The sequence below is a fragment of the Corvus kubaryi genome, unplaced genomic scaffold (assembly GCF_017639235.1).
Source record: "Corvus kubaryi isolate FWS band 111438036 unplaced genomic scaffold, C.kubaryi_AGA036_p1.0 37396, whole genome shotgun sequence".
Lineage (NCBI taxonomy): Eukaryota > Metazoa > Chordata > Aves > Passeriformes > Corvidae > Corvus > Corvus kubaryi.
In genome coordinates this window covers 30,348,316-30,371,245 of record NW_024581135.1, presented here as the reverse complement: position 1 = coordinate 30,371,245, position 22,930 = coordinate 30,348,316, and the positions used below count along the sequence as shown (strand labels likewise).

The 22,930-nt window shown below is 41.2% G+C and overlaps 1 protein-coding gene across 7 annotated transcripts in view; it reads left to right on the top strand.

The window, feature by feature from the left end:
• The window catches only part of MYO1B (myosin IB), a 110,622-nt gene that overhangs the window by 7,405 nt on the left and 80,287 nt on the right, over nucleotides 1-22,930 (top strand). For 6 of the 7 annotated variants that reach the window (XM_042040494.1, XM_042040501.1, XM_042040499.1 and 3 more), the window contains exons 2-3: nucleotides 8,168-8,308; nucleotides 21,949-22,064. In XM_042040494.1, coding sequence (XP_041896428.1) covers nucleotides 8,174-8,308; nucleotides 21,949-22,064 — 251 coding nt within the window. In that variant the 5' untranslated portion in view covers nucleotides 8,168-8,173. Of the gene's footprint in view, nucleotides 1-4,731; nucleotides 4,833-8,167; nucleotides 8,309-21,948; nucleotides 22,065-22,930 lie in introns of those variants that run through there. The other variant, XM_042040496.1, reaches the window with a different exon arrangement.

Genomic DNA, 22,930 nt, shown 5'->3' with positions numbered 1-22,930 from the left:
TTACAAATATTACAAGGACCCTGCCAGTGAGGTTTTGAGGAGGGGAAATTGCAATGGGCAAGAATAAGGTCTCTGGCATGGTGTTTGTGTGACTTCTTTTCCTCCTGTTTTAAATGGAAAAGTACAGGGACATTTTTGGTTTACCCAGACTTTTACTGCTTGTAAGAGGATATAGGTGCATGGAAACTGCGGTACCCTGTGAGTGCCAACTGCTCTAGGAGTTAGGGTGTGCTCAGTTATCATGGCTGACTTGATGCTGGGTAGATACAGGCACCAATGCCTCTTCTGGGGTCTGGATTTCCTGAAGCTCCTGATTAGGTTTATCTTCATCTGTGACTGGTTTTAAGCCTGGTTCAGTGACTGTTGCGATGACTTTCTGTGGCTGTTTTTCCTTCTGCTGTTGGCAGCTGAGTGAAGCTGTGGTGTTACCTGGCCTGTTATTTCATTTTCTGCATATCTTCAGGGCCTATCACCAACGTCTTAACAGGCAGCAAAGCATTTGAGCAGAAGATTAGCCTGTACTCTGGTATTTTAACCCTGTGGTATTATGGCATCTCTTAGTATCTACCTTCCCCACAGTGTAAATCAGTGTTCACTCCAGTTGCTCCACCATGAGCAGTTCTTTTGCCTGGATCCAGGGGTGTGTAGTTCCCGTGCTGTCTGCAGGAAAGCAAGGCTTCCTTTCTGCCCATGTGCTTGTGTGGAATAGAAAGTAAAAATCCTATTATAATCAAAGATCTCGATTACAGCTGATTGCTTGATTGCTCCCGAGGGACTGAAACCTCAGTTGAGAGAAGTGATTTGACTTTGTGAGGGCTGATTGTGTGTAAAAGTGTTTTGTGGAGATCTACTACTGAGAGATCTTTTGAACCCAAGCTCTGGTGTGGTGGCAAGCAACTGCAAACAAAGAAGTTCCCCTTACATAAATAAACACTACTTTGTTTTTTGTGCCCCTGTTCTGCAAATGTAACCTTTGGATTGGGCAGAATCCCCCAAAATTGGCAGAAAACTTTAGGCGGCAGCTTGAAAGATTAAGATAATCAGTTTGAAAAGGCACCCACTGCTTAGTGTAGCTTAGCTGTCCAGTAGTAAAAGCTATTTTTTTTTTTCTGAAAGAATGGGGGTGTTTTCTATGTGTCTATATCCTGTACTGACACCTTTTAAAAGTTGTGTTGTTTGAAGAACACTGTCAGTCTAAAATCAGTTTAGGGGGAGAAGGCAGGACCTTTGACAACTTTTGCCTTTGCAGTCCCATTTTGTTCCTTATTTTGAAAAAGATTCGAGGGAATCTTAGCAAGGTATGTGCCAAAGATGGAGCCCCTTTGTTCCTGAATACTTTATCCCTTTCTGTAGATGTGGACCTGGAATGATTATAAAACTCTGTGGCTAGGCAATGACTAAGAAAAGCCTAAATATAAGAAACCACCATGGATCCTGTTTCTGCTGAACTCAGTGGGAATTTCACCAGAATTTTGGACTGTAAGTAGCCTTGGTAGTGAAGGCCTATTTCTAGATGCATTCAAAATGCCCAAGGTGTTTTCCCCCATTAAACTAAATAAAGAAAAAAAGAGGAACAAAAGGACTCTAGAATAACCATTTACAGAAAAGGCCACTTCACACCTATATTCTTTGAAGCCTGTCAGTATAATCCAAAATGTAAAGGAACATTTGCAGGGTAAAAATGGAGTAGCAGACATATTTTGACTGTATTTTCACAGCTGCTACAGAAGAGTGCCTTAGCAACGTTGAAAGACCCAAATGTTTTTCCCAGAACCTGGTGTGACTGTATGACTGACCCAGATTAGTTAAAGTACGGCAGAAAAGCTGACTTAGGAAGTAGATCAACCCCAGAGTGCGATTACTGGTGGCAGTTATTGTGTTGTGGTTGCAAAATAATTATTAGAAGTAATTTGAAGACATGTACTGCTGGGACTGTAAAGTAGAAATAATAGAATAGATATACCCCGTGGTCTCGTAGAGCAGGTAATACCCATGCTAATGTTATTCAAACTGCTGGGAGAAAAATAACAGAAAGTAGCCTTAGAGAAATGCAAACACAGCCCCCCAGGCTGCTGAATTAGTCTTTTTTTAAGGAAGAGAAGGGCAGAGCTGTATCTTCTGCATACATGGCTTGTGTGATTTTGGTTTTGTGGTAAGATACTGTGCACCTTTTCGGTGATACCAGAGTTGTTCATAGTCTCATCTTAATATGAACAGAGGCACGAGAGAGGCATCTCCCTCACTTTAGGGGAGATTACTGATTAATGTGGGTTGCAACCAAGCTGATGTAAAAGAGAAAACACCCCGCCCCCAACACCAAAACAAAACCCCCAATACTCCCCCAACGAGCGCCAAAGAACTACAGCAGCAACCAGACCTCTCACTTTCCATTTATGAAGAACCTGAGTCCTGTTAATGAAGAAAGTTTAATCCACAGTTTATGTCAGGAGGAGATAATGCCCCAGCTAACATTTTGTACGTGTGCTAATGCAGTCTAATTTCACACTACCAGTTTTTCTAAACTGCAGTTAAATCCATTGTTAAACTGTTAAAATATGATATTGCCTCACGTGGTTGCAACAGTACCTTAAGTGGCCTGATTCTTTCTTGAAAATTACCCAATCTTTAGATAAATGGCGGAGCATTCATTTCTCCTGTGGAATTCTCTGGTCAGATCTTCTGTCATCTAAATTGCATTCACTGGTGCGAAACTGTCCTAATCTGATGTTGCTAAAGGGCTGTTCCCATTTAGCTGATGCTGAATGCAAACATTCCTGCGGTCCCAATACAAATACACCCCGTAATGCCGCATTTTACTTTTGTAATTCACCAGAGCTGTTTGCTGTTAAGTACTCAAGGAATCCGGTGCACGTGTGTAATATTCAGTGCCCACGGAAATTTAAGAGAGGTTGCACAAGGTTTCAAATAATAACTCTTACTTGGTAGGTAAGATGTGAGAAACATTAGCTAGTTCAAAAGCTCGGAATTATAAACTTTTCCAGTTTGGAAAACACTGATTTTTTCAGTAGGGCTGCGAGAAAGAAAGGAATTCAGAAGCTATTCAGACATTGGCGAAACCAAAAGGAAAGATGGAGAGTCAGAGGAAGCATTTCAGTTCTTTGAGTGCTTTTACTGCTGTTGCGATATCCATTAACATTCCTTCCTGCAATTTGTCAGTCACGTTTCTCAAGTCCATTTTCTTGCAGGAAAAAGTAATGGGGCTGCAGCACCGTGCTGTTTTCTGCATGCTCTTTTCCACAGGACATGGATGTGTCAGAGCAGCAATTGTGAGCAGTCACAGCTGGGCAGGAGGCTGCAGGTGTTAGGTGTTCCTGGCAGACCGCGGCCTGGCAGCAGATGGGAAGGGTCTGGAGGGAAAGCAAGGGTTTCCTCTGGGTGGTATCAACGTTTTTTCACGCCTGCTGATGTCGGGAAATCTAGCTCTGAGTGAAAAGGGCATTGTAACAGTTCAGCTGCAGGGCCTGCCTCAGTTTGCCTGGTGAGCCAGCACTGGGTGTTTCCAAAGAACTTGCACCTTCGGGGCATCAGCCAGAGGCTGGTGAGACACAGGGTTTGCTGGGCAGCAGGACAGGATAAATTTAAATCCTGCCTCTTGCTAAATTGGTACTTAGGCTTGTCATGAGCAGCCCGAGATGATGGTTGCAGCCCCTTTTGGTTTTGTTTTGTTCAAGTAATGACATTGTCTCCCTGGCTGCTTTTTGCAGCAGTGGTCTGTCGATGTCCTCACTCTGTGTGGGCTGATTGCTCCTGGACACAGGAAACAGGGAAGGGGTGGGCAAGCATAATTACAGCCTGACAGGGGCTCAGGATCAGACCTAGAACATGAAATCAGTTTGAACTCCACTATTGAATTACTGGTGTTGCGCATTTGTCCCTGTTAAGATTTAGAAAAAGGGGGTTATTTTCTACAGTGAGCTGGTTGTAGTGAACCAAAGGCTTGGGTTTTTTTTTTTTTTGTTTTTAAGTAATCGGAGCTTGAAGAATATGTAAGCACATCTGTGTCAATTTTGGGAAATTGTCCTCTTGCTACAATGCCAGGAAAGACAAAAAACCAAGCCACCTCTGCAGCCAGTGATAGTTCCAGTGCACCGAACTTCAAGTGTGAGCTAAGGCCTGCACAGCTGTAGGAAGCTGCTGACAATTGTTGCTGTTCTGGTGTTGGAGGGTGATGTGGAAAACCTCGGACAATTCCATAACATGCTGTATGCCAATAACAGGGCATTACTTCATTTCCCCCGTAGAGAATGTGTGCATTTCATTGTGCAAGGCTTCAGGGGTTTTGCCTATTCTCTGTATCCTCTTCTATTTATAGTTCTCATTAGCTCTTGTTTCAGAATGGCCAATGATATGACTGCTGTGGCTGTGGGATGCTGTGATTTTTAATTTGCTATTCTTGTGGCCAAGAGGGGCAAGAAGGTTTTAGATTCACCCGGCCTGGCTGGATGGCAATCCCAGGCACTGCAAGCAGTGGATGCAACAGTCTGTGTTTTAAAAGGCTCTGTGTGGCGTGGGAGTGTGTGGATAAAAGCATTTTAAAGACACAGCCTGCCCAGCACTTCTCCTCCCAAGCACCTTGTCCAACATAAAACAGATCAAGCTGTGAAGGATTACTGAATAAACTTTTAAAGAATTTTTCTGAGAATGGAAACATGTTGCAAATGTTCTCACTCCATTGAATTAAGGACTATATATGAGACTGAAGGGAGGAAGAACAGATTTGACAACTGCCTACAGGAAAAGGAGGTATTTTGAAACACTGCTGATCTTTCCTTTAGGGACAAGAAGAGTAAATTTGGGAGAAGCCTCAAGTGGTAAGTGGGTATGGGTGAGACCAGGGAGTGTTGGAGGAAGAATCTGATTTGCAGACTAGAAGCATTAGAAGAATTTTAGGGTTTTTTTTCTGAGCTAAATTTTGCTATATATTAATAATTTGCAGCTGTAATCTTTGTGCGCTTGCTTTTAATTGAATTTCTGAAATGACAGTGCAGTTCAAATAGAGCCTCCCAGCAGTACCTCTATTCACCTTCCACCATTCAGCAGGCTTCATTTGAAAATCATTAAACCTCTCCTTGTTTAATAGGATACAACCCAGTCTGGTTCTTTTCTCTATCCTAAGACCGAGTTTGCCTGTGTTTGCTCTCTCACCAGCACAGCTGTGGCTTTGGTCACTCCTGATCTCTCAGGCACTGGGAGCAGGTTCTGGTCCCATCCTTCTCATAGATCTGGTTCTTGAGAAACATTTATCTTTTTAAAGGTGTGTGAATATGTGCAAAAGGAGAAGCTGCTTGCTTTCATGTACTGCTCTCCAAACTGGTGAGCATGCTGTCAGCAGTGCTGATGGAAAATATTAACAGCTGCAAGGCCTCTTTGAGTATATGGCAAATACTTGGACATTAATTTGGATTGAGTTTCTGAGCTTTTTCTGAAGTTTAGCCATGTCATGTTGCAAGGGTTTGGTTTTTTCTTTTCATGTGTAGTGTGCTAATTTTTGACTTTTTTTATAAAGCTACTTCTAAAATTAGTATTTGGTATTTCTAAGTGCTGTATATTAATCTTCCACTACATTCTCCTAGCAGATTAATTTCAGTTATGAAGTCCTATTTAATTGATTAATATATGTTTAAACATTGTTGGTTTCTCTTAGCAGTGCTTTTTTCTCCAGTTTTTACCTCAGGTAGACAACCAAATTATCCCACAAACTGGATTTTCCTTTGTTAGCTAAACCAGAGCAGGGATTATGATTGGATTCCACCAAAGCAAAGGCTAACAACAGTGGTATGGCAGCATACTCTTGAATCATACATAAGTGTATGAGGTAATCTTTAATGAAGTTTTGCAAAGGCTAGGCTATTGAAAATGATTTTGAGCAATCAGTGTTAAATGAGTCATCTCAGCCTATTGTCCAATTTTTTCGTCATTTGGGTTTCTAGTATTTTCTAACTTGCAAGTTAATGAAAATATTTTAACCATAGAAATCTGTAAATTATTGTGGAAGAAACGAAGATGAAAATTAACCTTTGACCATAAACTCGAAGTTTTCCAATATATTGTCAATATATTAAGTTAATATTTGTGTACAACTTCTTGATCCAACTTACAGTAGTAGGTATAGTGTCTTCTGCAAAACATGCCACTGAGTTTGGGAATACAGGGATGTTTTTGATCAGTTTGGCTTGCTCTTGAAATTCCCAAGCAGTGATGCATGAAGTGTGGTAGGTGGTATGTAATTTCACAATGGTAAATGAGGTATAGTACTTAGAACTTAAATTTTAGGTTTAAATTGCCCTTATTAGGATTTTTGTGTTGGCTTTTTTTATATGTTTGGCCACAAAGCCATTATTTAATAAGTTCCATATTTGAGAAGGGTTTTATTTTTTCAGCCTTCAAAAATTATTTGAGTTGTATGGTTGCTGTATGGTAAGTAATTAGGTCACTGAAGAAGACTGGTCGTTTAAATAATTTGTCTTAATGGGATGCAGAAGTTAAAGTGATACCTCTGAAAAGATTCTATGAATGTTTAAAATTTTTTTGGAGAGTCAGAGAGGTGAATTTTTAAGAATAAAAGTATCTTTCTCTACAAAAATACTTGTCCAGGGTTTCTGTTTAAAATAAATGCTCTTTTATTTGCTTAGCAGAGTTGACTCAGCTTTGGTTGGTTACCATAATTCAGCACTCTTTTTGCATTTCCATGTGAATTTCTAGTAATTCCCAGGCTTGGTTCAGGTTTTGGGGATCTTTTTGTATCGCTCTGTTAGCTGCCTGTGGAGCTGCACTTCTCTTCGTTGAATTTGGAAAAACATCAAGCAAGACTTAAGTCTTGATCTAAAATCCCTCAAATGACACTCACTGATGAAAAACATCAAATAATTTTTAGTTAAGTAGTGGCAGTAGGCAGAAGGGAGAGGTAAAAGGCTTTACTTGTTTCAAATTAGTTATCTGATGGAGAGCTTCTATGGCAAGGTAGCACTGATTATATAAGGTAATAGCTGCTCAATGGCATTGAGGGAAACAAGAAAAAATATTTAGAATTAAAATGTGCAGCAGGGATAGGGGAAACAAGGATAGCCTGATAACATTCCGTAGCTGGGAGGTGACAGCTGACTGGTGAAGTTGAGCTGTTGTTTTGTAGCTGTGCGGTGGCTGGTCCTTGGTTTGCGTGGTCAGCAAAGTTGTTCTCTCACCTCTGGTTCCCTGTTTGCTGGCTGCTGCTGTGAATCCATCCATTTTTCAGTCTCCTCACAAAAGCTGAAAGCAGTAACTATGTGCCTGGAGTTCTTGAGGAGCTCAGTAATCTCCAGCATTTGGATTGGAGGGATAAAAGGCTGGAAGGATCAAAGAAGTGCCAAGTTTTGGCCTGACCTTGACTTCTTCGTCTAAATGACTCCCTTTGTCAGACTTGCTTACTGTGTTTGATCCTGGTCCCCTGTTCAAGACCATCTTCTGACTTCTGCCACTCTGGTTATATTGATGCAGAGTCTCCACTTGTCAGCTGGATTGTTGCTGCCCTGTGAAAATGTTCTCTCAAGCAACAAAATTACAAGTGAATGAAGTCATTTGGTAGCTTCATGTAGCCAAACCCAGCACTGTACTGGAATACAGGCACTTTAGAATCCAAGGTTCATGAACTAAGATCAAATAGTGTGTTTTTTGTCTCTGAGTGGGTTCACTGAGTTAGTTTCCATTTCAATATTGATGGAGTTTGAGAAGTGCAAGTAAGGGTGAAAAAGAAATTCAGATTAAGGTGTTGGCAAATTTAAACCCTAGTTTGGAGATCCTGATGAAGCTTTCAATAAAACATGGGTTTGCATGCACTTGAACTTTGTGTTGAAGTCATCCAAATAATCTGGCTGTGATGCCCACTGGAATCTTCACTCCTGTTTCTAGGAGTTTCATGTTTAATGTACAGTGGACCAGAAGGCATTGTTGACTATTAGAAGTTAAATTTTGGAATCACATGGATTGCCTGGGTAGATGGAATGACTTTGAGAATGCTCCTTGGAAACATAATTTTAATGTAGTGTTCTTTGATGGATTTTTAACTTTTATTCCTAAAGTAGTGTTACTAGAGAACGCCTGTGAATAATTAGAATAACCTTGAGCTAACCTTTGCTGTTTGTTTTATTCTTGCTTCTTTTGTTTTTCCCAGGACAAAATGGCCAAAATGGAGGTCAAGACGTCACTTTTAGATGACATGATAGGGGTGGGAGATATGGTTCTTTTAGAGCCACTTAATGAAGATTCGTTCATCAATAACCTGAAGAAGCGCTTTGATCACAATGAAGTTTATGTGAGTATATGTTAAGAAATAACATCCTATGGGGAGCTATGCTGTCATTCTTATGCTATGTGTTCATTTTTAAGGATACACACAGATTGAATGCCTGAACATTATCTATTGTATTAGGGATGTTTTAAACCTTACTTGTGCTGTAGTCTTTCCTGTACTGTATTCTTTGCACTTGATCTTTCCCATCTGGGATATTTTTCCTTTTTCTTTGTCCCCATTGCACAACACGGGAGACTTCTGATTTTCATAAAGACCAGTTCCAGAACTGCTGCTGACAGTGACTTCGATGCTCCTGTTTTCAGAGGGCATTTGCAGTTATAAATAATTCACTTACAGGGAAGGCTCTTCCAGGATGTTAGAGCGGGCTGAAGTAGGAACAAAACATGCTTGGAATATGCTAAGGCTGACTTAAATGTTGCCTGCTATCTTTGATTTGCAAAAGCATTGTGTTTATTAAAATGGTTGGATTTTAAACTAGATACAGTGAGCTTGGATATGTGTGGAAATAATCAAAGTCTTCAGGCATATTAATCTCTGAGTGATGATCAACAGGAGAGATGTTGTGAACTGGCAGTTGAAACAGGCAGGGAGTGAAGAAGCAAATTGTGATTCCGGTTAAGCCTTTTATTTCCTGCTTCATCTCTTCGTTCCACTTTTGCTAAAATGTGCACGGTATTGTATCTGTTATACTGCTTAGGCTGTGTGAACTTAATGGTTTGTAGAGACTTGCCAAGGCTGCTGGTGAGCCTCAATATTAAAGGCAAAGTATAGCTATGATCTGCAAGCAATTGTGTCTGCAGCTTACTACAATCAAATAAGTGTTCTGTACTTTATTATAATTTAGTCTTCCCCCCCATTTTTAGTTTTTAGTGTGATTATATTTTTCATTCTTGCTAAGCATTTGGACTATCATGGTTTCATTATACTGGAGAATGGAAGAGAGAAGGTATGGAAGGATCTGTGCTGTTTTTGTTTGCTTCTTCTATCCCTTAGTTATAGTCTGTGCTTTTGTACCTCTGCTATTCATTGTCTGTCACATCTCAATTTTCCTGCTCAACCAGGCCTGCTCCCTTTTCTGGAGACATTAGGTTGGTAATACACAGTTGCTTGTAACTGCTGTTGTGTCATCTCCACTTATTTGTCCTTCAGGTTGTGCTGACAATTTAAATTAAAGAGAAAATTAAATTAAGACAAGGACTCTCAGTATCCATGAAAACCTTGTTGAGGAAGAAACCAAAACAATGTATATTTGTGGAAACATTTTTTTCCACAATGATTAAGGAAAATATCACTTTTTTTTTTCAGCTTTCCTTATACCCTTGAGAGTTACATTTGCAAAACTTTGTGTCTTAAATTTTCCTTGTTCCTTGACAATGTGTTCTGTTCCCTGTGGATAATAAGCCTTGGACGTTGATACGGGCAGGTTGATATCAGACTTCTCTTTTCTGCTCTTTCATCCTGCTTCTGGCAAATCCTTCATTTTCAACAACTGCAGTGGCTGCTGCTCCTGGGATTCAGAGGGGTTTTTTTCCAGTCAGTGGCTTGTATACTTAACATGTTCCACATCAGTTTTGGGGTTAATACCCTGTTCCTAATGGCTACAGTAACAGTGGGTGATACCGAATCATCTCATTCCACTTAAGAAAGAATGAAGGAAAAGGGAAGAGAGCTATTTGCCTGGAGATTAAAGAAGGCAGTACCATGCAGCCCAATCTTTGGGTCATAGTTGAAAGTTTTATTTAGAGCATTAAAGATACAAACCTGTTCTGTGAGGGCATCCTGGACTACGCAGTTTCTTGTGAAGGATTGCTATAAATCTTAAGGGAGTGGATTTCTCAAGGGGATTTTTTGGTTTCTTTTTTCTTGTTTTCTGTAACTACTATGGATTGCAAAGTATTTAATTACATGTTTCTGCTTAATTCAGACTGGATTTTTTTTCTTGAAAGAAGTTGGTTTGAATGGCAAATGAGTATTCTGTTTTGTTTTTATCTGCTGTTATGAGCTAGCTGACAACATGTGTTCAAACGCACAGTTCTTTGAGAGGGAGACAGTGATGTATTTCCCCCAGTTTCTGATTCTATTGCACCTGGCACTGATGTGCAATGTAATTATCTGTATTGTGTGCTTTGGTAGGTGATACCAGGTGTCACTTTTCCCTAGCAATGTAGGATTCTTTGGCTTGCAGGTGGGAAGACCTGTTTTTTTAAGGTCTTACAAGCTCTGTGTGTGAAATCACAATATGAAGGCCAAATGTTGCAGATCTTTGCAAGTATTAAAACATTCATTACATACTATGGTGGAAAAAAGGGATGTTTATGCCTGTGACACATGCTGCTACCAAGTATGCAAGTTACTTGGCTTGTGATGCTGCATGGTTTTATTTACCAAATCACTTGAGAGTATTGTCTCCTATCCATATCAGTTGAGTTTTGCTGCATTGCAAATTTTCATGCCTCTGTTGCATATTTTAGAAAACTTGTAACACAGTAACAGTTGGAATGGTGCTCAGTGTAACAACCACATTAATTTTCAAGTACAAACTCTACTTTCTCCTTGTTGCCACCAACTCTCTTCTCACTCATGGCAACTACACTTTGCATTTCTGCTTTTAGACTCTGATAAGGACAGTGAAGCCTCTGTTACACTGGAAGCAGGGCTTGTTTTACCATGTAAAATCTGTCGTTTGCATTCTGGGGAAACCAAATTTCACTATTAAAGAGCTGTTGTTGGTGCTTAACCAAGACTGCAGATTTCTGCTGCTCTGACAAGCTACATACAGAAATTGACCTCTCAGGATCCTTCCAGAGGGCACTAGGAATGGATTTATTCTTTAATGGCTCAGCCGTGGGCTGAAGTTCAGCCCTCACGTCAGTGCTCCACTGCAGGCATTACCAGAAGTTGTGTCCAAGTTTAAAGAACAAAGTCAAGCTGCAGCAAGCCAGTCTTGCCCAACATGGGTTTCTAAGCTGTTTCCTGCAGTCTGAAGGCTGTGTCTGCGCTACATATGTTAGTTTTAAAAGGGAGTTGCAGTTATAACCTTTGGAAGGGTTTGTTGTGAGGAATGAGACCTTTAACATGGATAGCTTTGAAGGTGCTGTAAGGTTGGCTGGATGCTGCACGATTGTTTGCCAGTCTTGGGTAGGTAAACGCACAAAGGGGGCTTACGAGAGAAGTGGGCACAAACTTTTTAGTAAAGCCTGTTGTGATAGGATGAGGAATACTGGTTTGAAACTAAAAGAGAGTAAATTTAGACTAGATAATAAGCAAGAAAATTTTTTATGATGTGGATAGTGAAACACTCTAACAGGTTGTCCAGAAAGGTGATAGGTGCCCCATCCCCAGAAACATTGAAGGTCAGCATGGGGTTGAGCTATGAGCAACCTGGTCTAGTTGGAGATGTCCCTGCTCATTGCAGAGGGGATTGGACTACAGACCTTTAAATATTCCTTCCAACTCAAACTCTTCTGTGATTCTGTGAAATGTGAGTCAGATCGAGCCATCAGTGAACAATGCCAAACCTCTCCCCTCCCCACAGCCAAAGATGACAAGATAGTTGGGCTCATTCCACTAGAAGATTTTTTTGCCTTTTCTAGTCTCTTTCACAGTTGTTATGTTTGATGCTGAATATTTGATGTTGGAGATCCAGGTGCCAGCTCCATTGGCCCCTTTGAAACTCTAGATCTTCTCCATAAGAGCTCCCTTTGCAAAAGCATTTAGATCTGGATCCTCTGATGGTCCTTTTGTATCATGCCAGGCACATTCACTGTAAGCCTTTCAAGAACATTGGGCAAAGTTTCATGCTGTGGTGCAAGCAGGGCAATGAGTTCCCTCGTAAGACTGAGGGAACAGACTGTGGCTTGATTACCTGTTGTTCAATTTTATGTGTATTTGGTGGAAAGTTTAATAGACTTGGGTGTTGTGTTACATACTAGAGTGTGAAGCTGGAGGCTGTGCCTATAAAAATAAGCATGAAGGCTGGTGGAGCTGGAGTTAGGCCAAATATTCTGCTAAAGACCATCAGATTCTGCAGTAATCTCATGCTGAGTGGCTTGGGGGGGGGGGGGCGGGCAGGGTTTGTTGGGTAACACACGTGTTAATTGGAAATGGGAATCTTAAAGTTTAGTCATGTCTGGAAATGTCTGAGGTATGTCTGACCAAGAAAAATCTCATTAGAAAGCTGTAATTGTTTATTATATTGTTTTTTCAACTCTTAAACTTTACATTGATAAAATTTTCATCGCTCTTCCACAAAAGTTCTTTTCTGTAACTGTTGGTAACAAAAGCCCGTGGGAGTCTTTCGTTAACTTTACAAAGTAAAATGTGGCTCATGGGCAATGCATTAGCAAGTAGGAAAGAATCCCACAATGTTGATTATTTGAAGGTTTCAGGGAGCAGTTTGTGCGGTTAAAATGTGTGACCTGCAGACCACATGGAAAACTTTAAATACATTCATAAAGTCCAGTTTGTGTGTGATTGATGAAATTTTGACTTGTTCTGTTGAACTCCCCCTCTTAAAGTTTTGTTTTTTTTTTCTAAGTTGGCTGAAATATGCTCGCCCAATCCAGCTCAGCAATTATTTTTCCTTTGTAGTTTGGGATACTGACAAATGGGAGGGGGCATCTGTCTATATATGCATTTACAGTGACTCGTGAATGGTAGAGATTTTGGATAAAATGTAGTATTTGTACTGGTCTGAAACTTATTTTTATACTGGGTTTGTTGCTTTGTGAGGCATGTGGAAGTGTCAAGGGAGGTGTGAGGAGTCTGGAGGGGAGTGGAGCTGTGTAGACTCACAGGAGTCAGCCTTTAGAGGTCAGATACGGCTTTATTCTGCTGCCCTGCACATTTTTCCCCACAGCTATGTTGTTTCTTGAAGTCTTCCCAAATTTGCAGAGGTCAACATTTTGTTCCTTACAAGAAAATGTTTGTTTGCTTTTTGTTCTTACAACAAAACAATCTTTCTCTGATGTCAGCTCTTACAACAAAACAATCTTTCTCTGATGTCAGCGTTTAATTTGTATTTTCTGGTGCGTGGAGTTTGTGGGCTGCTTTGGGCAGCAGCAGTCTTATGTTACTGAACATTTGTTGTTTTATCACTGAAACATTAAATATTTGTCATTCTGGGGTAATAACTCTGTTTTATCTGTTTGAGGTACCATCGTCGTGGCTGCCTTCTGATGGCATGGCCATTGTGGTGTGCTCGTTTTGTAGACTGAGCTGCTGCCTGTTAATCTCTATTGCTTTAATATTTTAGAGTTAGCCTTTTTGGTTTTGACTTGCCTTTACTGCATGGTGTCTGTCTATACTATTGATTCATCCCATTTTCAGCTACCTTAGATTATTTAGGACTTCACTGAATTGCTGTCAAGCACAGTGGCTTTGTTCCTGCTGCACTCATACCTGGTATTCCAGATGCTATGTTTGCAAGAACAGGGTAGGGAACAGAATTATGTGAATGAGGCCAGTTGTTCTGGTTTGCATCAGCCTTGTGTGACCATCCCATTGCTGCTGTGAAGAAGAGAGGCTTGTGGTATTGGGATACACAAATGCAGCTTGCTGGGAAAATCCGTGTGGTAGTAGTAACTGAGTGATTGCTGAAGTTCAATTTTATTCTCAATTTCATTACCTCCTGATGCCACCATGGTCATGTTCACCTTTAAAATGTTGTTGTTGAGGCCAGGTGGGGTCCTTTGTTGGGTTTTGGTGAGGGTTGTTGTCCCCTGTGGTTTTTGGGTATGCCCTAGCTGTGCATGTGCTGGCTGGTAGCAGCACTGTGCTTTGCTGCTCCTGCAGCAACACGCAGAAGAGTCTTTCCTCCTGCCAGATCTGACCCTGCTCTCTTGTACTTTCATGTATTTACTTGAGTTTATCCAGCGAATCCAGCCTGGGCTCTGGTCTTCCTTTGGGAGTTCGAGGAGTGGCAGGTGCGGTGGCTGACCAGCTTCTTAAAGGCAGGGTGATTTGAGAGCTGGATCAGAGCAGCCATCCATTCGCCTGTGATGGGAGCCCAGGGGACCTGAGTTTCTTCCCATCTCCTTCTCTTCCTCTCTTGGGGAATGCCTGTGTCAATTTGAGCAATTTTCCCATCAGTGCCTCAACAGTTTTGCCCTTTGAGGGAAGCTACTGGGTTGTAGTAATAATATTGTTGCAGCTGCTACAGGCTAAGACTTTCAAGCCTGCTGCTTCTTCAGATATGAAGAAAGGCTTGTGTGCCCAAGGCACATCTTTTGCTGTGATAGCTTGTGGCCTAAGAAGTATTCTGCCTCCCTGCAAATCTTGTTTTGCTTGTTATCTAGATAAAAATCCTGTGGGTCCTCTGGCCCTTCACATCAGCCTGCTCTGGCAAAACAAACTTTATAACTTGCCCAGAGTCAGGAGTAAAGATTCTCAGAGGCAGCAGGTTGGCTGCTTTTTACCTTGAAGTGCTTCGTGGGAGGAGAGTTATTTATCTCAAGGCAGTGCTTTGTTTCCTTTCCTTTTTGTACGGCTCCCAGGATGCAGAGCCTCGTGTTTGAGGCACTGTTTGTAGGGCTGCATGCGGTATTTGCATGAAGGAGTAAGAAAACAATAATAAGGATCACAGAAAACTGTATGCATTTGGTGGGATGTATGTAGGGGTCTTCTCCTCCCCTACACACCCTTTCTTTATTTTGCCTCTGATGTGATGCTTTGAAAAAAGAGAGGAGAAAGTGTAGGAAATGCCTCCAGTTATGGTATTGGCTTTGCCTCAAAATACTATGCATTTCTTCACTAAGGTGATGATGACATTTGGGGCGTTTATTGTTGGTTTCAGTGTATGTTATATGAAACTAAAACACAAAAGGAAGATTAATGAAAGATCAACAAATGACAGAAATAGAAGCAAAAGTGTCAAAGTGCTGTAAAAACATGGCTTTCACCCTGAAGAGCACAGGTTAGCCTTGGATGCAACATGGCAGAAGGTTTCCCTTCTCTCCCCTCACATTTTATTTATACAGAAATAATGGAACATTTTTGAGTGAATGCTCTTGGTAATGTTTTCACCAATGGTTTATTGGCACAGACCTATCCACTCTTCAGCTCCTGTTTGCTTGTGAAAAAAGTCTTTATCATTTGAAAAGTGGGCAAGCACTGATGTTCGGGGGTGTTTAAATGCTGTCTTGAAAATTTCTCTTGTCACCTTTGGGTTGACTTCCTCATCATGTATTTACAGGTTTTGCCTATATTTGCATGGTGTGTAGAAACTGTTTGTATAAATCATCGCAATGTAGCCAGAGAGGAGACCAGTAGAGAGGATTAGTCTGCTTCATTAATAGGAACACTCAAGTATGTCATAATGATATTGAGGTCAGCAGCAAAGTTCACTGAGCAGGGCAGAGATTTCTGTGCCCTCAAGAAACTCAGAAGAGAAACCTGATAATCTGTGCTCATGCATCCACTCAAGTACTCGCTCCAACTTGCAGTATGGGTGTCTTTCCCTGGCAAATGATCTGTTCTTACTTCAGGGCTAGGATCTCAAACAGGTTGCAGTGTTGTTAAGGGCTTGATCCTGGCCAGTGTGGGTTGCCCACAGCTTGTCCAGACTGCTGCTGCTTGCACAGTGGCTTGCAGGATCAAGCCCATATAGAAGATTATTTTAGCAGTGTGGTTATCCTCTTTGACATAGGTTGCCTGTGTTGTGAGTGTTTGCTCTGGGATATGGATGTAGGCTTCTGCCTTTGTGTGACCTGTCTGAGCTTTGTTTTCGTACATCAGCCATCAGTGTACTTGGTACAGGACTGTTATTTTGTCTCCTCAGTTTCTTATTTTCCTTGAATGTTTTTCCCTTCTCAGTTTCAGGAACTCATCCACTGTTCTTCTGAGTAGTTTTTTTACAGCCTTTACTGTCCCGTCCAGGTTTTACAAGGCTGCCCATCCTGGTTAATAACTGCATTAAGCACACAGAGTAGCTTACCAGGATGGGGTATTTTTCTATTACAACATACAGACTTTGTCCACTATGTTTCTGGGACTAAAAGTCTGTTTCTGGGAAGGTGGGCTTGAGCAAGAGAGTTTTTATCATCATGGAGAATAGGCTGTGTTTGTTCAGAAATCCAGTGATATCTTTCTCTGCTCAAGCTCCCAGCTCACTGAAGCACAAGCAGCTTTAGTCCAGTACTGCCTCAACCTGAAGTGCAGCTGCTCAGCTTGGATCACGGGTAGAGTTTATTTTGTATGTGCTGTTGTGAAACGGCACCGGCAAACCCTGGAGTGTTACAGGATGAAATCCTCGTTTGTTTGTTTATTTGTTTGTCTTTTTCAAGTACCCAGCCCATCCCTCTCCACCAAGGAATACAAACACCTCCGTTGCCGTACACAGGAATACAGTAAACCAAAGCCCCAGAAAAGCAATGGGCTCAGGTGGTTTTGCTTTTACTCTTGATGTTACTCTTTTCCTTACTCTTTTCAAACATCATCTCTTGCAACTTTGTGTTTCCAACCTGAAAAAACACAATGGACCAGAGGCACAGTGCATTTAACTGTTTTGTTGTGGCCAACCACAATGTAAAACAAATTTGAGTGCACAACATCGTTGTTCAGGTAATAGTAGCTGGTAAGGTTTATTAAAATGGGAAAATTCATTATAGAGTGAAGTTGCAGTTTTAAATTTGCCAGGCTCTGTTTGAGATTGAGACAGCTCAAAAAACTTAGAACGTGTAAGTACAGGCTTCCTCTGCCATCTCCTTGGCCTCAGCTGTTCTGAACATGCAGCGGCACATGTGCTTATGAATTGGCAAGATCCAGAACTGCAGTAGGTCAGGCAAATACAAAGGAAAATGAATATTATATTAGAAATATAATTTTCATGTGTCACGTTAAAAAAAACCCCTGCAAAACCAAAACACAGCCCTCCCCTACCACAATGAAAATAGTGCTGGGCAAGCTTTGGTTTTGGATTAATTCCAATAAAATCTAGTTACACTTTTCTTTGATCTTCCTTTTTTAGCTCTCATTTCAATGAATAGTTTTGGTGGCATGATCTGAAACACTTCAAAGTTGTAGGAACCAAATGATTACTTGAGCATAGCCATTACTAAAGGAATGTGCATTATATATATCTGGAGTATTAAAATTGGCCCGCATAAATGGAAGAATATACACTAGCAATCTTATTTTACTAAAATTTCTTTGTTTTCTGTTTCTGTGCTCCAAAGTTTAACAAATAAATAGAGAGAAACCTTGTTGGCCCCTGGGAATTCAGTGCACTTGCCAGGTACATTAGTGCTTGGGGCATTTTACAGCAGAACTGACTTGTGTGCAGCAGCAACTTCTCTGGGCTGTAAGAGGCTACAAGAGGTAAGAAGCAGTGGGTTTGTTTTTAGCAGAGCTGATGAAAGGGATGTAGGATACAATTCCAGAAGGCTTGCAGCAGATCTGTGTAGATGTTTAATGATTTTAAACTCTGCAGAAGGTTGCTTTGCAGAGATTGCCACAGATCCAGAAAAGCTTTTAAGGATACGGAGCAGGCTTTTTGACAGCCCCAGCTGTACAACTTCTGTGCTGCAGCCTCAGCTGTTGTCAGTCGTGTTCCCAGGCTTCTGCAGATGCAGTCTTCTCTCTTCTGGCCCTTGGGGCATTGCAAGTCTAACTTTGACAGGAGGAAAAATAGCTTTATTAATATACTGTATCCCAGGGTGTGAAATATTCTCCCATAAGTTGTACTAGTGGTCTTTTAAAGGATCTGCTTCTTGGGTTGGCCTGCACTGCCTCTATCTTGTGCATCAGATTTCACTGCAGTGCTTGTGCGCCCTGGCTGCAGAGGTGTTTGGGGACCTTTCACTGGGCTCACTGTAAGGTTTCTGCAACCTCTCAGCTGAAAATGTCTAGTTTATAGCAATGACTTTCCCTAGCCCTTGACTGGGAAGAGGCTGCTGCCTGTACATTTCTCACAAGCAGCAAAAGCCTCATCAACTTGTTATTTGAGGCTTTTTCTTAAGCCAGTCTGCTTGGGTTAGAAGGCTCAGAATGCCTTGCATGGTGCCTATAAACTTGAAGTAGCACTAGTATCTTGTCCCAAGTGGTTACATTGGCTTCCAGTACTAGGGGGAGAAAGTGGGAGGTCAAAGGGTCTTGGTCATTGCATCTCAACCAGTATTTAGAGGTGATGTGTAACAAACATTAACAGTGTCTCCAGTTGAATTGGAATTTGGAATTTTCTTCCTGCTTGAGGTGTTAACCCCTGAACTGAACATAAATGAGCTTTATGTGTTGTTTTGGTGGAGAATGCAGAATGTGTTGTCATTTAAGCTGATAGAAATTTGAATGCTCTGTTCTGAAGCTGATGTTTTTGCCCCTTACAGTGTCGCCACGCTACATGAGAGATGCACTGACAAACGATGAGTGAGAGTCCTTTTACTTTGTGCTCTGGGCAAACACAGAATTTGCCTTTGTGAGTTGCAACAACAGAGGAATTAGGAGGAAGGAGTGTTATCAACAGTCTAGTTAGCAAACTTGAGGATACAGCAGATCTCATCCAAACTTGCGTAACAAGACCGTGTCAAACCAAGAAAGAAATCAAACATCAAACCTCCTGACTGTATTCTGTGCATCCATCATCATGAGGCCACTCTTCTGGGGTTTCATTTTTGTCCTTAAGCAGGGAAATTCAAGAATCTCTTTCATCCCTGGGGTGCTGTGGTATGGTCTCCCACTACTCTTGGGCGTTCTGCTTTCAGCACTGGAATGTTTCTGTGCTTGTCGCTCGCTCAAGGATTTAAGCCATTTATTTTGTTTGTTTATAATAGAGTTCTGGTGGGAAGACAGATGTTATGTGGGAAAGCTATTTTCCGGATCTGTTTATCCCTGTTATGTGGAATCTCACAGACCACCAGTAGCAATTAGCTATTAGGCATCAGCTTTGAGAGATTGAGAGATTGGCATTTTCAGAAGAGGAAATGTATTAGTTCTTGTAAGCAGCTTTGCAACAAACCCAATGACTTCTTGGCACACTTTGGCTTCGTGTTTAAAATGGATTGGAGTATGTCTTTGTTTCAATATAGCCATTTGACCTTTTGAAATATTAGTATTTTAGGAAATGGTCCGTATTTGCTCGTGTCTGACAGTAAAGAGCTGACTTGAATTCCCAAAATACATTTTCTAAGCAGTACTTAGCTATGAAGACATGGTTCTAAATAAATCTCATTTAAATGCCTGTATTCAAAATTAAAAATCAAGGTTTTCACTTTCAATCATCTTTATCTTGATGTCCCAGGGTACTTCAAGGAACTTAGCAATTAAATTGTATGCTATTATGGTAGCAGAATAGGGACAACTCTTTGTGTTCCAAAGAATTCATGTTTCAAAATACAATGTTCAAGATTTGGCCTTCATCTCCCTCCTGCTGATACTTTGCAACACTGGTTTCACAACAGGCTGAACTTGCAAATTCTTCAGATTTAGCAGGAAACAATTTATTAATGTTTTATCAGAGAAGAGTCCTAATTGGGGTATCCATGCACTTGGGAAGACTAGAAAGCTTCTTACTCTTGGGCATCTGTTATTCTTGCCAGGAATCTGTAGACTTGCAAATTGCCAAGGCCGCATGTGCTGAGAGAGAGCAAAGTAAACACTGTAGAAAGGCAATTTTAGCATTTTCATCTTGTTCAGCCAAAGAGATTATACATAGTTGGAAAATGCTTTCCTCTGTGGGGGGAGGATGACCACAAAACTAGAACAATTTTTTCTTTATTTGAAGAACATGTACATAAGCACACACTGCGGTGTGTGCTTGAAAGAAGCAAAACTCTCAATTATTTTGGGTTGATCTCAACATCTGAATGGTTGGGGGCACATCCCTCTGGATTGTGGTGCAGGGCAGGTTGGAGCTGTCCCTCTGCCGGGGTGCAACCCCACTCCCCCTCACAGCACTGAGCATGGGCTTTTGGGGTGCAACCAGCCTGTCTGGGGGTATTGGCTCTGTACTGGGCTCGAATGCATGGGGGCAAATGTTTTACAGGAGGTTTCTGGCCAGTTGAAGGGAGAGGAGGAAGTGTGTGTTGCTTAGAAATGGTGAGTCTTGAGCCCAGTTAGTGAAGTACTGTGTTCCATTGTGGCGGCTGTTGTACGGTGAATTGTCAGCAGTGGCTGCTTCTGATCCATCCCGGGAGTGGGAAACACTGTGAAAGGATGAACTGTGAAAGTCTCTGGAGACCTCATGCCACTTGTTTTATCACTGCAGTCTGGTTTATTCCACTCTGTTTGGGACAGAAAATGCCACGTGAGTTCACAGCTTGCCTGTGTGTATGTGTGCAATGGAAAATTAGAAATATTCCTCTCCTCGCTTAGGACCAGATTTAGTAGCATTTAGCAGGAAATTGCTTTAGACATGAAAGTTAGATATGGAAGGGTTGCAGCAATTAATATTTTTCATTTGTTACTGCAGTTCTGGCTGTAATTTGATGCTCTACTGAACATGTTTGTCAGTAGCTTGTCCTCCTCATATCTCTCCTTCCATTTAAAAGTGCAAATTACAGTACTTTTCTCTAAGAAATATTGTGGGGAAAAATTCAAATAGTGATTGTCAGGTGCTGAGATATCACTGCACAGAAACCCTTTAGAACCATAGCACATTAAAAAAAACTATTGTTTTTTTTTCTTCCGTAGTTACTGCAAATGTAATCTAAGTATTTGGAACCTGCAGCTTTTGTGTAGAGCATTTACACCTCCTAGGGAGCAGTGGTTACTGAAAAACCATGTTCCATCAAGTGTTATTTATTGATTTCACAGTTGTGGAAAGAGATACCAAACACCTGGGGTTTTTTTAATCTTTGGTCAGTATCTGCAGGCAGGATGGAATGGGGCTTTGGCATTTTTTGCCACTCAGTGTGTTTGATTGCAGCCCTTGGAGCTGGAGGGAGGCACTGAAAGCTGTGGGATATCTGGCAATAGGCTGAAGGAATTCAAGTTAGTTGTGTCATGAGCAGACATGGTAGTCATGGTGTGCAGAATTGGTCTTCCTTCAGGCCAGCAGTGCATGGGATCTAGCCGAGTAAAACAGCACATTTCTCCCTTTGCTTTCCAAGGGTGGTGGTGAGCATGTTTAGAATCTGGAAATAAAAATTGCACTTCACGTCTGCTGAGGAACCATGGTAGGACTTTGTCTGGCTTGAACCCTGGCACTAAATCTCTCCTTTGACAGAAACCTGCCAGAGGCTGTTCACCTTCAGGTTTCTTCTGTGCCTGAGACTTTGACAAGGTGACGTAAAGCTCCTCCTTGGGTAGAGGGGCACATTCCAATGCCAGCCTTTTGGTGTGAGTGCCCAAGGGCTGCAGCAAAGCTCGTGTGACATTTGCCATGCAGATGGAGTCAGTTCTTCGTGAACATCTGTGTCCTTTTGCCTTTCCCTCCCCCAGCTGAATTAGTCACAGAAATATAGTACGATGGGGCTTTCTTCTAGAAAATGTTCATAAGAGGCTTTCAGTTATGCAGAAATAGGTACGTGGTACCCAACAGAGAGTATCTAAAAGGTGTTTCAAAATGTATGAACATATTTATTCATTGCTACAATTAGGCTTTTTTGTTTGTTTTTTTCACATAAGTATTAAATAGGCAAATAGTGTATAAGCAGCAAAAGTATGTTAAAAAGAAAAATCCACAATAATTTTCTCTTTTCTTTCAACAGACGTACATTGGCAGTGTGGTGATATCAATAAACCCCTACAGATCTCTACCCATTTATACTCCAGAGAAAGTGGAAGAATACAGAAACCGAAACTTTTATGAACTCAGTCCTCACATGTAAGTACAGCAAAGAAATTTTAGTTTTCATTTTGTCCGGGAACAGATGGTACCAGCTGTCTCTCTCCTCAAAAGATCTGTTGATTGAAGCAACCAAAATGAAAATCACACCACCACTCCCCCAAAATGAATTTTTATTAGCTCATTCGTATTTTAAAGGGAAGTTAAAATGAGTTACTCTTTCTCTTTCATGCACTTAGGCCCTGGTATGTGCATTTCAGAACATTTCCCCTAATTGTTAGCAGTAGTGAGTATTACAGCACTGTAAAATAAGCAGTCTGTTTTCAAGGAAATCTGTTTCTTTCAAAGTCCAGACTGCCTCCTGGAAGCCTCGAGGTGTTAAATATGTTTGAATCACAGAGTGTTGCTTTTGATATCTGAAACTCTTAATTTATCTTTGTGCAATGAAGAAAAAGAACCCCTCTCATGATGAATGCAGAAATGTGTTGGATATGTCTGAATGGTAACTGTAGGAAAATTAAATCTTGGTCTTCTCTGTGCTGGGTAGAAATGAGCCCATTCATAGAGGACAGCCAGAGCACCATAAATGCATAATGCAAATTTTAAAACTAAAATAGGATGAATAATAGGACAAGGTTCTGTTTGCAGGTGTGGGTGGTGTGGCTGAGAGTAAGGTGTGTGGTCTTCAAGGTCTGCATGTTGCAGTAACCATTTTATCTTGCCAGTCGTAGTGGTGAGGCTAAAGCCAGCTGTTCCTCCCCTCAGTGCGATGCTGGGAAGGAGAAGAGTTTCCAGCTGGTTGTGAAGCTGCACCTGACTCTACAGCCACAAATTCAGGAGACTGACTTGAGCAATCAGTGGCTGGATAAGTGTCTAAACAGGGCCATACATTTATGCATCTTCTT